This window comes from Gymnogyps californianus, chromosome 18 (genome assembly GCF_018139145.2).
Source record: "Gymnogyps californianus isolate 813 chromosome 18, ASM1813914v2, whole genome shotgun sequence".
Taxonomy (NCBI): Eukaryota; Metazoa; Chordata; class Aves; order Accipitriformes; family Cathartidae; genus Gymnogyps; species Gymnogyps californianus.
The window spans coordinates 8,167,082-8,180,392 of record NC_059488.1 but is presented as its reverse complement, the minus strand read 5'-3'; the positions used below and the strand labels follow the sequence as shown (position 1 = coordinate 8,180,392).

General features: G+C 43.4%; 1 protein-coding gene across 1 annotated transcript; it reads left to right on the top strand.

Annotated features, from left to right (window-relative positions):
- Window positions 1-33: 33 nt before the first annotated feature.
- SURF4 (surfeit 4) lies at window positions 34-13,285 on the top strand. The gene is made up of 6 exons (XM_050907737.1): window positions 34-159; window positions 7,761-7,947; window positions 9,088-9,164; window positions 9,785-9,828; window positions 10,799-10,985; window positions 11,232-13,285. Exons 1-6 carry the CDS (start codon window positions 112-114, stop codon window positions 11,496-11,498), a joined length of 810 nt encoding a protein of 269 aa, XP_050763694.1. The 5' UTR covers window positions 34-111; the 3' UTR covers window positions 11,499-13,285.
- Window positions 13,286-13,311: the final 26 nt, after the last annotated feature.

The following is a 13,311-nucleotide window of genomic DNA, read 5'->3' as shown; positions in this document are numbered from 1 at the left end:
GCGGCGCGGCCCGGCCCGGCGCTCCCTTACTCCCTCCCGCCCTTCCCGCCGCCGTCTCTGAGAGTGAGGCCGGGCCCTAGGTGCGCAGCAGCCGGCAGCAGCCCCGCCGCCATGGGCCAGAACGACATCATGAGTACCGCTGAGGACTTCGCAGACCAGGTGGGTACCCGCCCGCCTTCCCTCCTCATTCTTCTCCGGCCGGGCGGCCTTTGTGCATAGGGCCGCTCCCCTCGCTGGCACTGGCTGTGAGGGGGCGCCTCGGCGGGCCCTGCGCTGAGGAGGGGGGGTTAGGCCGCCGCCCTGAGGGGCCTAGCTGGGCCGTGTTAGGGCAGGCTGGGATGGCGGCGGCCTGGCGTGGGGTCGCCGCCTTGGGGCCTGTCCCTCTGGCGGGGCTGTGGGCTTCCTCGGCCGTGTCGCCACCGAGGGGAGGCTGGGGGCCCCGGCTCCTCGCTGGAGTGGGGGTGGCCGGCGCAGGCTGAGCGGCTGGGTCCCTGCGGGAGCGGCTGCCCCCTGCCCTCATGCGAGCTCTGCGGCTGCTCTTGAGCCGCTCGTACAGCGAAGCAAACGAGTTCTCCTTGGGAACTGGGCTTCTCCCTGGGAATAGATAAATGGAAGGAGAGCAGGAGGCCGAGCTGCTCTTGTCTTCTTGCAAGCTGTCCAGGCTGGCAAATAGGGCGTAAAGGGGTGCAGGAAACCAGGGTGAGGTGATGGTGACAGGAAAGCAAAAATCTAAATGCTGATTTATATCTGGAAACCCAAACTGGAAGAGGCTTGCCAGCACTGTAGTACTGTGCTTAGAATTGGGGCAAAAGGAAAGCAAACGAGCTGTTGCTGTCTTGTAGTCCTTTTTGCATTTATTTCAGTAGAGGCCGTTACAGATTTCTCTGTTAAATAGAAGTTTGTGATCTCTTATTATATGTGAGAACAGGAATATTTTGAGTGTAAGCAGTTGATTTGCTGGTGATGGTGTTAGAAAGATCTTCACTGTCATGGTGATTAATCTAATTGAAAATAAGAGGCAGCATCTAATCACACTTAGGAAGTTCTCTGGAAAATCTGATTCTGCCTGGTTCTACAACTCTTGACTATTGAAGCAGTGCGAGTTGTGTGGTGCACCATAAGACGTCACAGCTCTGAGGGGGCTGTGCTGCCTCTGTGTCTTTAACTGAGTTTCACTGGGAAAACCTGTTCTGCACTTCCTCCCCACCCCCAGATGGAAGACTCCTTTTAGAGACAGAGCTTCTTATGGTGTGTGGAGTATTCAATTTAAGGAGTGTCTGGATCATCTTTGTCATCCTCTGTTTACCTTGTCCTCACTTTTTTAGAGGAGAAAGTAAACTATCACTAGTGTTCAAATTATTTGCCAAAATTTACAACACTTGTCCTGACCTCTTTATAACACCTCTCTATTTATTCCTGTGTGACTATTTCTAGATGTCTTTAACACCCCTCTTTTCATACTACTGAAAGCTGTTTTGTCCAGCTAAAATGCAGTTTGCTTCCTCCTGAAATGAGTTTTAAATGGCACAACTTTATTTGTGCTTGGCCACATTCTATTTAAAGATGAGTCTTTACTTTAGGTGCAGAATTTGGAGTGTTTGCATACACTTACCCATCGGATTGCAAAACAATTTTTACAGCTTTCCAAGTAACTAACTCCTTTGATAATTCTGCCTCCAAATAGCTGCTTCGTAGCTCAATCAGATACTTTCAGTACCGTGTATGCTGCTAAAACTCAGTGTCACACCAGTGTATGAGTGGAGAGATTTACTAAACAATAACCTTTCGTATGTATTGCGAAGTTAACACTTGGCATTATGAAAACTGTTAGTTCATCTTGGATTAAAAAAAAATACTTGGAACGTTTGGACTGAAATTGTGTTGAAACTCCCCTTGATGGAGGCGGAGGTAGTGAAGCTGGACAATGGCTGTTCTGGGAGCTGAATGCGTTCTCAATTATATCCTTGCTTTCTCCACTCCCTGTACTAGTGTTCAAGACCTAATGAGTCTTAATTTCTGCAGCCTAAAAGCCCTGTGGGAAAATGTTACAGCTACTTCCATGGCTTATCAGTAAGTCCTGAATGTCTCTTACAAAAGCAAGAATAATCTGTTTCTTAAATTCAAACACTAAAGCTTAATTTTTCTCAAATACTATAATTTCCATTTGAAATGGCAAATTATGCCTTGGATGCCAAGATGCTTGTCAGAAGTCTCCCCTGAAGTAGTAACAAGTGGCTCTTAACCCAGAGGTGAACTAGTGTGCTGAAGGCATGGTCTTACAAGGCAGCTAAGCTTGCCTGACAGCTAGCTATCGGTGAAAGGGCTTTCCCAAGGGGATGTTCCCCTTTTTTCTTACACTAGCACTTTTCTGTCACTGGACTGGAGAGCTGAACTGGCAGGGGGGAAAAAAAAATTGAGTTGATTTTCCTGTTGGCTCCAATTATCTCATTGTTTGGGTCAAGTGAGCACCAATGTTGGTGGTGGGATCACTTGTGATGAGAACTAGCCATTAGTTTAACTTGGCTGTAGCATGAGTTTGTAGCCTGCAGGTACACAGTACGGCCGGCGAGCTGTTCTGCTGTCTGTGCTGTTGGCAGTTTCCAAGGACTGCAGCGGAGGAGACAGCCAGTTGGTGGGTGTTGGGGGGTGGTCCTTTTGATTTCAGAGAAAGCAATTTATTATATGTTGGGGAGGGTGGGAAAACTATTAAGGGTTCTTAAAATCTAGATGGTACACAGTGCAAGGAAATCAGGATCTTGGTTCAGAACGATGCCCAGCTGCAGGCTTTGTGGCTTGGTTTGTTTTTAAGCCCCATAACACCAGCCCGTGTTATTAATTAAATAATTTACATACTCAGAAATTAAGCCCTTTTTTAGTGACTCTTGTTAAAATATTACATGCTAAGCCCTCATTGCAGTCACCATGTACTGCTGACATTATTGTACTGAACATACTGTATCTGGGGCCTGTACTGACTGTTTAGGCTTATAGAACTGGTTGTCTCTCCTCTGTAATCCCCATAAGAGGGAGCAGATCTCAAGCAACTTTTCTGATGTCTGTAATAATCTTTAGGCATGTGGGTGCTTGGTATTTCTCCTGTTCTGAAAAAAATTATGGACAAAAATGCAAGGAGACTATTGAGTCATTGTACTGCAGTGAAAGGACTCTAAGGGAGGACCAGACTCTGGGGGTTTTATTTAATTTTCCAACATAAATGCTGATGCACATTGTTCAGCTAATTCTAACATCTCTGTATCCTATTTTGCAGAAAACAGAAGGGAAAAGAAAACATTTCATTGTTAGTCTGAACTCTTTTGTGTTTTATATTAAAAAAACCTGAATTTGGAAACTCTCTCGGTAATGTAGTCATGTCAGTGCACCGATTCTTTATCGTTATAAGCCAAATAGCCTATTCTGGTTAGGCTGGGAAAGAATCTTCCCATGAAGAGAGAGAGCAAAACGCAATACATGACTAATAAATCCGGTTCTAAAGATTTGATTAATAAATAGCCTTTCAGAAAAGGGAATTGGTATAAAGCACACTTCAGGAGTGAAAAGCGTTGTCATGAGAAATTTTCCTGCAACTAAAAACCTGGTTAAGGCCGCTGGCAATGTTCTAGTGGGTCAGAGCTCTCTTCTTGCCTTTTGAAATAAGCAGGAAAGCCTCTGTTCCCAGTTTTCACAAATAACTTGTAGACGTTGATTAGCCCAGTGTGATGGGTGTTACTGTCCTTGTGATTATTAGGTGAGATCTCCTTAAGTGGATAGATACAGGTTGGTGAAAGGAAGTGATTTTTCTCTCTGCCAGAGGATTAAGCATCCTATTCCAGAAAAGACCGCTGGTGTCCCAGGCTGCTCGAGGTAGCTGTCCTCCCAGAACAACACAATCCCTTAAATGAATACAAGCTAGATATTTGGAATACACCTTTACCAAAAGCTCTAGACTAATAATGCTGTGCAGCCCACAAGAGGGCTGTCTGTGTAGATGGGCAGACTGCTGTTCATCACCATGATCACAGCTTCCCTGATCCAAGAACACACACGCATACACACACAGGAAAGGCATCTCTGTTTGGACAGAATATACCTAGGTGACAGCAAAAATTCCCAACTCCTGGCTGTGTATTGGTCTTGAAATACCTGTAATTATGCTATCGTATGTGCACTTTTAAGAACATGGACTGGATTTTTAACAAATTTGAAACTCTTCGAGGTGGGATATAGTTTAGAAAGCATGATAAGAGTCAAAACAGAATCACTTTATTACCTCTCTTTGGGCAGGCCTCTATATGGGTTGCAATATTTCAACCCTCTTTTGAAAAATGGGGTTTGAGCAGAGATTTGATTTAGGGATCTCTGAATCCTCTCATTCATCTTTGCTTGTTAAACTAGGAGGAGCATTTAAATCTATCTTTGCCTTTCTAATCCTGTTAGAGGGGGAGGTGGCAACACAAAGCCCCTCTGGTATATGTTAGTGACTTGGCTGCCAACACAGAACCAGCTGTTCTTCTTTAAAGTAGTTTTACTTTAGCATTTTGTTGTCTTTTCTCAAGATGTTTTGCCTCTTGCAAGGAGGCAGTATGTGCTAATAACAGTTGATGCAAAGCCCATAGCAGAATAAGCCATCCAATTACTTGATGTTGTGAGGTTAACACTGCCATCTCCATCAATCTCGACAGTTTTGTTTTGGCTTACATGTATTGTGCTTAGTGGAGTGTGCGTTTCAAGTCTCATGTCTTAGTTGGATATGTTTATTAACTGCGGCTACGGAGTTTCCCATATGTGCTGCTTTTATCTGTGTGAATCATAAAGGAAGTAGGAAGTGGTTTCAGGGTGCAGCATTTGAGCCACATGTTGCTAGTGATGTGTAGGGACAAAACCAGGGTGTCTGGTACTGTTAGTTCAGTCCCACTTCTAGAGATCGCCTGTTTCTTGTAAGTTACTCTGTCCTTAGTTAAATTACTGAGGTGATTTATACTGGAATCCTCTAATCGTAGAATCACTTGATGTCTGTAACACTCTCTTATTGTTATCACGTAATTGTTCTCTTCCTTTCTCTCTGGATCTCCATGGCTAGTTGTTCTTTTGGCTTGGATTTTTGTTCATACCGTCTGTTTCTGAAGCTTATTTACTTTAAGCTTGCTGTGTACAGGCATTTCAACTTGTGTGTAGCTCAGTAAATGCAGCTACATGAGTTTTGGATGTCCAAAGATGAGCGGCATGATAAGGTTGCTTAGCACTGCAGCTGCCTTAGACAAGTCAGAAAGATGGAAGCCTAAGCTGATTGGATGTGTACACTCATGTTTAATAGATAGTGTTAAATTCCCTCTATATGCCACAAGAACAGGTAAATGTTAAATGCCTTCTTGGCTGCTTCACCTGGACTGTTGGCAGTTGTTTGGTTTCAGGGAAGGGGAAGATGAGATCAGCTCACATGACCCACTTCAGAAGCAACAAAGATGAGGCCTGGAGGCAGATACCCTCTCTAATGTTTGCTTCTTTTTTTAGCCTTTCCACAGCAGTGTTTTTTTCCTTTTCCTACAGATGCCCAGCACTTGTGCTCTTTGATTTCCTTCTAGACCCAAGTTGCCTGTTCTGCGTCTTGACAAGGCAGACTTACTTTACAAACCACTCTTGGTTTTGTACTATTTCCAAAACAACTTTATCCTTGGTATTCCTCAGCAGGTTTGCCCAAATGCACGGTGAAATCCGGGAGAGAAGAAAGCTGTAAACCAAGATGTCTGTCTCATTCAGTGACAAAGATCACAAATTTTCTTCTGACTCATTCATCCAACTGTTGACATGGCTTAAAAAAGCCTGAAGTGGCAGCCCTGAGTCAGAGTACAGCTGCACTTAAAATGCACTTGATTAACTTTAATCTTGACCCTTAGACTCTGGATGCATGCAGTACAACTAGTGTAGTTTGTTCCAATATTAACTGTTTAATTAACTATTAAGCATGTTTGCTGGATATTTTTTCTTGTGATAGTCTTCCATTACACAGTAAGCAAGGCTTGTCATTTGCATAGGATTTGGAACAGCCTTCAGTATTTACTAATTACTGTGGCAAGAATAAACTTTCAGGAATGGCTTTAGTCTCCTTTCTCCATGCTCCCATATATACTGAAAGCATGCAACGCTGCCAGAACTTTGAAAAAAAAGATTCTGCCCAGAAAGAAACCAGTCAGCTGTATCGTCTAACCCGAAGTCAATGTAAATACTGAATTATGAAAGAAAAGGTTTGTGTGCCTTTTCTGTCCATTTGTTATAATATAGTTCAATGCTGTCTGGAAGACATCTATACACGTGGGTTCCCCCACCCCTTTTCATGCTTGAAGTATTCTAATATTGCATAAACAGTATGAATCAATGTGCCTTACAACATGTCGAACTTCATGTGGGATACTGGGGTTTTGTTAAATGGCTCCTCCTCCGAGTTCTAATGCAGGCATCTCTGCGGAGTCTGGCAGTTCTGCATGAAGGCTTGTGGCACGGGCATTTACTTTCACAAGTGTCAGCCTGCCCAGACTGCTCCTGTCACCTGAAGGTAGAAACCTGCTGGATAATCTCGTAAAGTTAGTTTTAGATTAAATTTACATTTGTTTCTTACTAGATAAACAGCAGCATACACTGACTCCAAATGTGTCCTTCTAGTGATCCTGCTAAGCTGAACCCGTGCATGAAGTGGGCCCGCCAGGTGCTAGCGTGCATTCAGTGTGACAATGCAAATCGTAGTGGAAGTCTCCATTAAGTAATAACTAGTGCTGTTTAGGAAACTGGGTGACAGTTAAGCACTTCTCATAATCCAGAGGCAGTAAGTTTTCCTGTGCACTTCACAGTCCTATAGAGCATGCTAGGCTACACCCTGTTTGGCAGTTCTGTATTGCTTCCTTTATAATTATTGTAATTGTAGAGCAAACTAACCAGTGAGCTAGCAGGATGAAGGGGTATGTGGGACCAGATACATCTTGCATTCCCAAGAACTAAGGCTCAGCATCTGTTGCATGATGATATAATTTCCTTTTAACTACTATGCTGAATTGTATCTATAAATGCCTATTTTCTTTCTGCAGGGGATGCTATTTTTAATGGAAGTAGAAACTGTGTGTACTTGCATAGAGGATAGAGGGTGCAATTTCATGCAACAGCTACGCTGATCTAATAGCTGCTGCTGCTACACAAGTACACATGCTTTGCACTGTTGCTTTTCTGAGCTGTTAGAGGGAACTAGCTTGGCAAAAAGCTTATTAATGTTTTTTAATTTGTACAGAATTAGTCTTCTGTCAGCCTGACTCCTTGAATCAGTTTGTTACAGGGTGTTGAGTGCCTGAGCATGTGGGTAGGAGTAGGATTGCCCTTTCAGCTCCTGGCTGTCTGATAGTTGAGCTGTAACATGAAACCCTGAGATAGACAAACTAAAACCAAGGTCAGCCTTCATCTAGTAAGAGCTCCATCAAAACACAGTTCCTGTTACATAGAAAGGTGCTGCTGGCTTCTGCTTTTCTCCAAGTCCTTGTCCAAAATGTTCTTTGGGCGGAGCATGACAACAGGTTTCCCCCACTGCTCCAAAGTGTTCTCAAACTGGAGTGGAGAAGAATTTCATTAAATCCAAGTCCCAAGTATGTGTTTCTCTCTAGATGTTGATGACCCTGTGTGCATGAGAACTGCTGACCTCAGAGTTTGCAGAGTGCATAGATCTGTAATGCCTTGAGTATCACCTTGCCTTCCTTCCCTGCTAACGATGCTGTCTGCCCGTGCAGTTCCTGAGGGTGACGAAGCAGTACCTTCCCCACGTGGCCCGCCTGTGCCTGATCAGCACCTTCCTGGAGGATGGCATCCGCATGTGGTTCCAGTGGAGTGAACAGAGGGATTACATTGACGGCACATGGAACTGTGGCTATTTCCTGGCCTCCATCTTTGTGTTCATAAATCTCTTCGGACAGCTGAGTAAGTGGTTCTAAGGCTGTTAAGGTGGATGCCAGAGCGCTCCAGTGTGTCTGCCACCCTGGCTCATGTAAGCACTGTGAATCATGTAAGCATGGGACGCCTTGCTGATTTCTTAATAGCTATTGACAGCGTAGAACTGATAGTACTACATGGGCTGAATGAAAAGAACTCTTAACTGACCTGCTTCAGCCTTTCCTGGAAGTAGTCTTAGAGAATTTCTTGTGACACACTACCTCTGAGTCAGAGATGCCAAGAATCCATTAGGACAATCTGTTTTCAATTCTGTACATGCATCTATAAACACATACCACACCTCCTGAATTCTCTAAATGAAATACTCATATTTTCTTAAACAGGGCAGTGTTAAGACTTTCTCAGCCTCCTGTTTTTATGGGTATTAATCTCAATGGCAAAGTCTTATCCTGCAGTTGTTACCCTTAAGCCTGAGAGGTGCTTGTGTCAGATTTTCAAAGCCCAGAAGCGGAGCTTCTGTATGTGTGCTAGGTGGGCTTAGTGTATCAGAAATGGAGAGAAGTAAGATTCTTTTCTGTTTGTATTATGTCCCTGATCTACTGTTCGTGATTGCTCTGCCAATTTCTTGTCTTGTGTCTGGGTATAGATTTTTTTTACCCTCATATTTTTGTGTAGGGAGTCAGCTTAATTTAATGTAATTACCAGTCCTTGTGGCAAAGGCTGTCAGTGCTTTGTGATGGAAGACTTGAGGAAGGGTATAAAACAAAAGCTTTCAAGGAAAAGGAATACAGCATGTTATCTCATCAACAGTTATCTCATTCAAAAAAAAAAAAAAAGAAGAATCCATGATTAGTTGAGTTTTTTAACTTCTTTTAATGCTCTAACGCTGATAGCTTCTGTACAGTGCTGTGTGTTGGGGACTGCATTCAGCATGTGCTTACCCTTTGTAAAATAAAAGATACTTCTGGAATTATAAAATATTTTAAAATGCACTAAAAATTCCTGGTTCTCAAACTGATTTGTGCCATTAAAATTTCCTGCCTGATGTTCTCCATGGCACGACTGAAAGAAATCGGAGTCTGCTCAGTTCAAAACAAGTTAGCGTTCCTGCAGCATCTTTTCCTGTGCAAGCCAGAAGTGTAACTGTGTTCAATTTCCCCAACTCAGGCGGCTGTATCCTGGTGCTGAGTAGGAACTTTGTGCAATATGCCTGCTTTGGACTGTTTGGAATTATAGCATTACAGGTAGGAGGCTTAAGTCTTCAGCCCTTCTAAACCATATCTTTCAAATCTTATCACTTCTTAGCCCCAGTACTACCAACATATTTAAATACAACTCGCAACCCTGGAATTTTTCTCCACCCTGGCCTCGTGCCAGTCCTCACTGGCATTGAACTATTTTGGTGCTTCTGTTCTGATGTGCCGAATAGATCCTTGGCTGTAATTGCAATTAGTCAGCTGGAGACGTTGTTTCAATGCTTGACCTTGACCAATTTAGCAGAAGTAACTTGTAGTTTACCTGTGTGTCAGTAATGTGCCAAATGTGGAACTTGCAGTTGCTTTGGCCTTTGGCACACAGCTTTTCTAAAGGACTGTCCCCATCACAAAGGATCCTAGCTAGCAGCATCCTTCCTGTTGAAAAATGATGAATTTTTGTGGGAGCTAAAGCACAAGTCAAATTCTGGCTTCTGTTCCCTGTTTTACACCGACTCGCTGGACCACATTGATGTAATCTACCTTGTTTCTTTCAGTATAACATACTTGTAATTGACTTCTGCTATGGATAGTACAGGCTTGAGATATAACAAATTCAGAACTTCAGTGTAATTTATATGGTGTTTCAACCTGTTTTATTCTTTGCCTAGACTATTGCGTACAGCATTCTATGGGACCTGAAGTTCTTGATGAGGTATGCCTACTTCTTAAAGTTTTTATCAAAACAGAATGAAAACTGTTGTCTGTCACTGCCACTCGCTGATAGAGGAAATGATCTTTGTACATAGTATTTACTAGAAAGATTTTACAAATTATGCATTTACATTAAACAAGATATGACAGCACTTACAAAATCAGAGTCTGTGTTAAACCATAGATGGCAGGCTCAGTACTGTAGAAGGGAAAGACTAATCCTAACCCACTAGGATCTAAGTGCTGCTGCTGCTAACCTCCTTGCTGAGAGCTCACAAAAAAGTGTCTAGATTGGATCAGTGAGCTGCTATTATTTCCTAAATGGCTAAAATAGCAACTGTGCTTATGCATGACTGAAGCCATCTTCTGAGAAAACTGAAGCATGTAGATACTAGAGTGGTTTCTGGGATTTAAATGTCTAACGCCTTCTCTAAGTAGAAGACAGGGCTCTTAAACATGAGCTTTTTTGTCAAACTGAGTGATGGCTGGCTGTTACCTTTTCACCCCTCTCCTCTGAGAGGAGGGCAGGGGGCAGCACAAGAACTATACTCTAGACTTACTACAACCCTGTAAATGTGTAACTTCTTTTAGCAGTACTGCTGTTCTGTTTTCTCAAAGCAACCTCTGAACTACTTTGGCATATATGGCTAAACCTGAGGTACAGAATAACTTGAACACAACTAAATTCATGGTGTAACAGATGCTAAGCAACTGTGCCTGAGCTGTGGGTGCTGGACTTCCCTGGCAGACTGTACGTGTCTGTACAGACTTGTGTAAATTGTTTTTGTGTATGATGCTGCTGTTTCAGCTGTGAAGTCTAATGAAGACACGCATCGCAAGGTGCAGAGTAGGTCACTCCTCACTAGCATGCAGATTCTTACTGAGTTGAAATTGTCAGATAAGACTTTATAGATCAGTGCAAACTGTAGTAAACTGCTTTTTTTTTTCCCTCCATTTCTGTCTTTCTGTAGGAACCTTGCCCTTGGAGGAGGCTTGCTGCTGCTTTTGGCTGAGTCGCGCTCAGAGGGGAAGAGCATGTTTGCTGGTGTCCCTACCATGCGGGAAAGCTCTCCTAAGCAGTACATGCAGCTGGGGGGCCGTGTGCTGCTGGTCCTCATGTTCATGACACTGCTACATTTTGATATGAACTTCTTTTCTGTAAGTATCTGAGTATAAAAGTATGAGTTAAGGAACTAGCATATAGTACCAACTCCCAGATTGGCTGCGAGACCTGCTCAATGCTTATCACTTAAGTCTATTTTTTTAGTAGAATTAATACTTAGAAAAAGTTATTAGATCATCTCTGCCATGACAACCTGTTCTGCTGAACTTATCCATGCTCTGTTCTGATGTTTGTGTATCTAAGAACCATATGTAAGCTTGTGGTTTTTTTTTTCCTCGCAGATTCTGCAGAACATTGTGGGTACAGCCCTGATTATCTTGGTGGCAATTGGCTTCAAGACTAAACTGGCTGCCTTGACACTAGTCATCTGGCTGTTTGGCATCAACATCTACTTCAATGCCTTCTGGACCGTCCCAACCTACAAGCCCATGCACGACTTCCTCAAATACGATTTCTTCCAGACCATGTCTGTAATTGGAGGGCTCCTCCTCGTGGTTGCACTGGGTCCTGGCGGAGTCTCCATGGATGAGAAGAAAAAAGAGTGGTAACAGCAATAGCAACACTTCTTGGGACATAACATATTAAGTCCAGAACTGATTCTCTATGGATTCAACAAAAACTGCCAGCATTTTACACGTACATGCCCCCTTCCTATTAAAGGCACAGATGTTTTGAATTTGATTTACAGTGGCACCAGTAATATAATAGATAAAATCCTATTTCTTCAAGGAATGTTGCCTAGGCTTATTCTAACTTCCTAGATTCGGAACTAACCCAAGGAACCTGCATTTTGCTGATGCTTCAGTGAGTTGCAGTAGAACAGTTGCTGTCTTTAATGTCAGCAATGTTTTAAAATTTGAAGTACTGTGAGCAGATACAGCTGTATCATTCAGTGTGCTGTTGGGTTCTAGCTATAACTACAAAAGTGGATCCCCTTTCTTGCCCTCATTAAAACTGTCTTGTGCATAAGGAGTTCCATTGCTGGTTATAGCATTGCTTACCAAGGTGGAAAGCAGCATCAAAAAAAAAAATCACTGTTATTTTGCTGCTCAGAGGCCTGTAATTCCATTTTGTGTAACAAAAGGGGAGGTCTTTCCTGCCTCCAAATAGAAGGCAAAAAGAAAACCCTGGAAGTAGTTGTACTCCCCTCTAGGTAAGAAAAATGGAGAGGATTTTCTAACATGTCCCAGTTCTGCTCTTGAGGGGAACAAGGGAGACCCCTGTATTGCTGATCAGGAATCCTGTATGGCTAATCAGATTTCAAGAAGGAAGGGGGGGAGATACTCCTGAAGAGACAGAACGTTAGATTCTGTGAAAATTCTGTGCCAAAAGAACTCTTTATTCAGCATTCTTTCCTCAAAGTTGCCCCTCCTGAATTCCCAAGAAGGGAGCCAAGTTGTGCTGCAGGTTCCATAATAAAAGCTCCTTTCTGCTATTAACCAGCTTCCATCCATATACGCCCCAAATTCCTATCTGAATTGCAGGTTATTGGTGAAAGTCTTCAGAATTATGGAAACTCCCCTTTTTCCCTGCACTCAGTACATGCAAGATGAGAGCAGTCAGTCATCTAACCTGTAGTCTTTGCTGCTTAGATTCACTTCTGTCAGTGTCCCAGCTGACTGAACAGCGGAAGAGCTGGGGTGCTGAACTCTCAAGTACAGCCCCTTCTGTCTGCCATCTCGGACCAGACCTGAGATGTGTAGGGAGGAAACATGGAAGTCAGCTGTGTGCTGCCATAGCCCCAGTTCTCAGCTCTGTGTGCAAACGGTTATAGCTGAAGAAGGCAAGTGCAAAGCCTGTGCAGTGAATAAGCAGCCAGGGCTGTAACTTGCATGTTCAGAGGGAGGAACTCCTCAGGATAATGGTGAGGAGAGGGGAAGGCCCTGTTTTCACCTCTCAGTGCCACAACCTCTGTGCCATGAACATGCTTAGTGCTGCTCAGAGGAGGCATTTTGTCCTCTGCTAGTCAACTAGGTGAACCTGTTTCACTAGATTATGAAAGAATTCTAGAAAGCATGAGCCCTACCAACTTGCTAACATTACATTGATTCCTTGCACTGTTGTCTCCCTTGAGAAAGCTGCTCAACTGTTTGTTCAAGGAGTAATTCAGCTGAACACCTCCAGCAGGAGCTGTTTACCAGGATCTTCTGGTAAGGACACTAACCTGGACAGTTGAGCTTAATGGTTGCTTTTTAGGAGAGAAAACTAGGCTGAAAGAACTGATGACAGAGAGAAGCGCACAGTTGAATCTTAAACCAGTGATTTCATCATCTTAAGGGGAAAATAGCCAATGTAATAGTAAGATGTGCTGCTGCTGAAGGAAATGAATTGGTGTGGGGGGGTGGATGGGAGGGGAAGCCA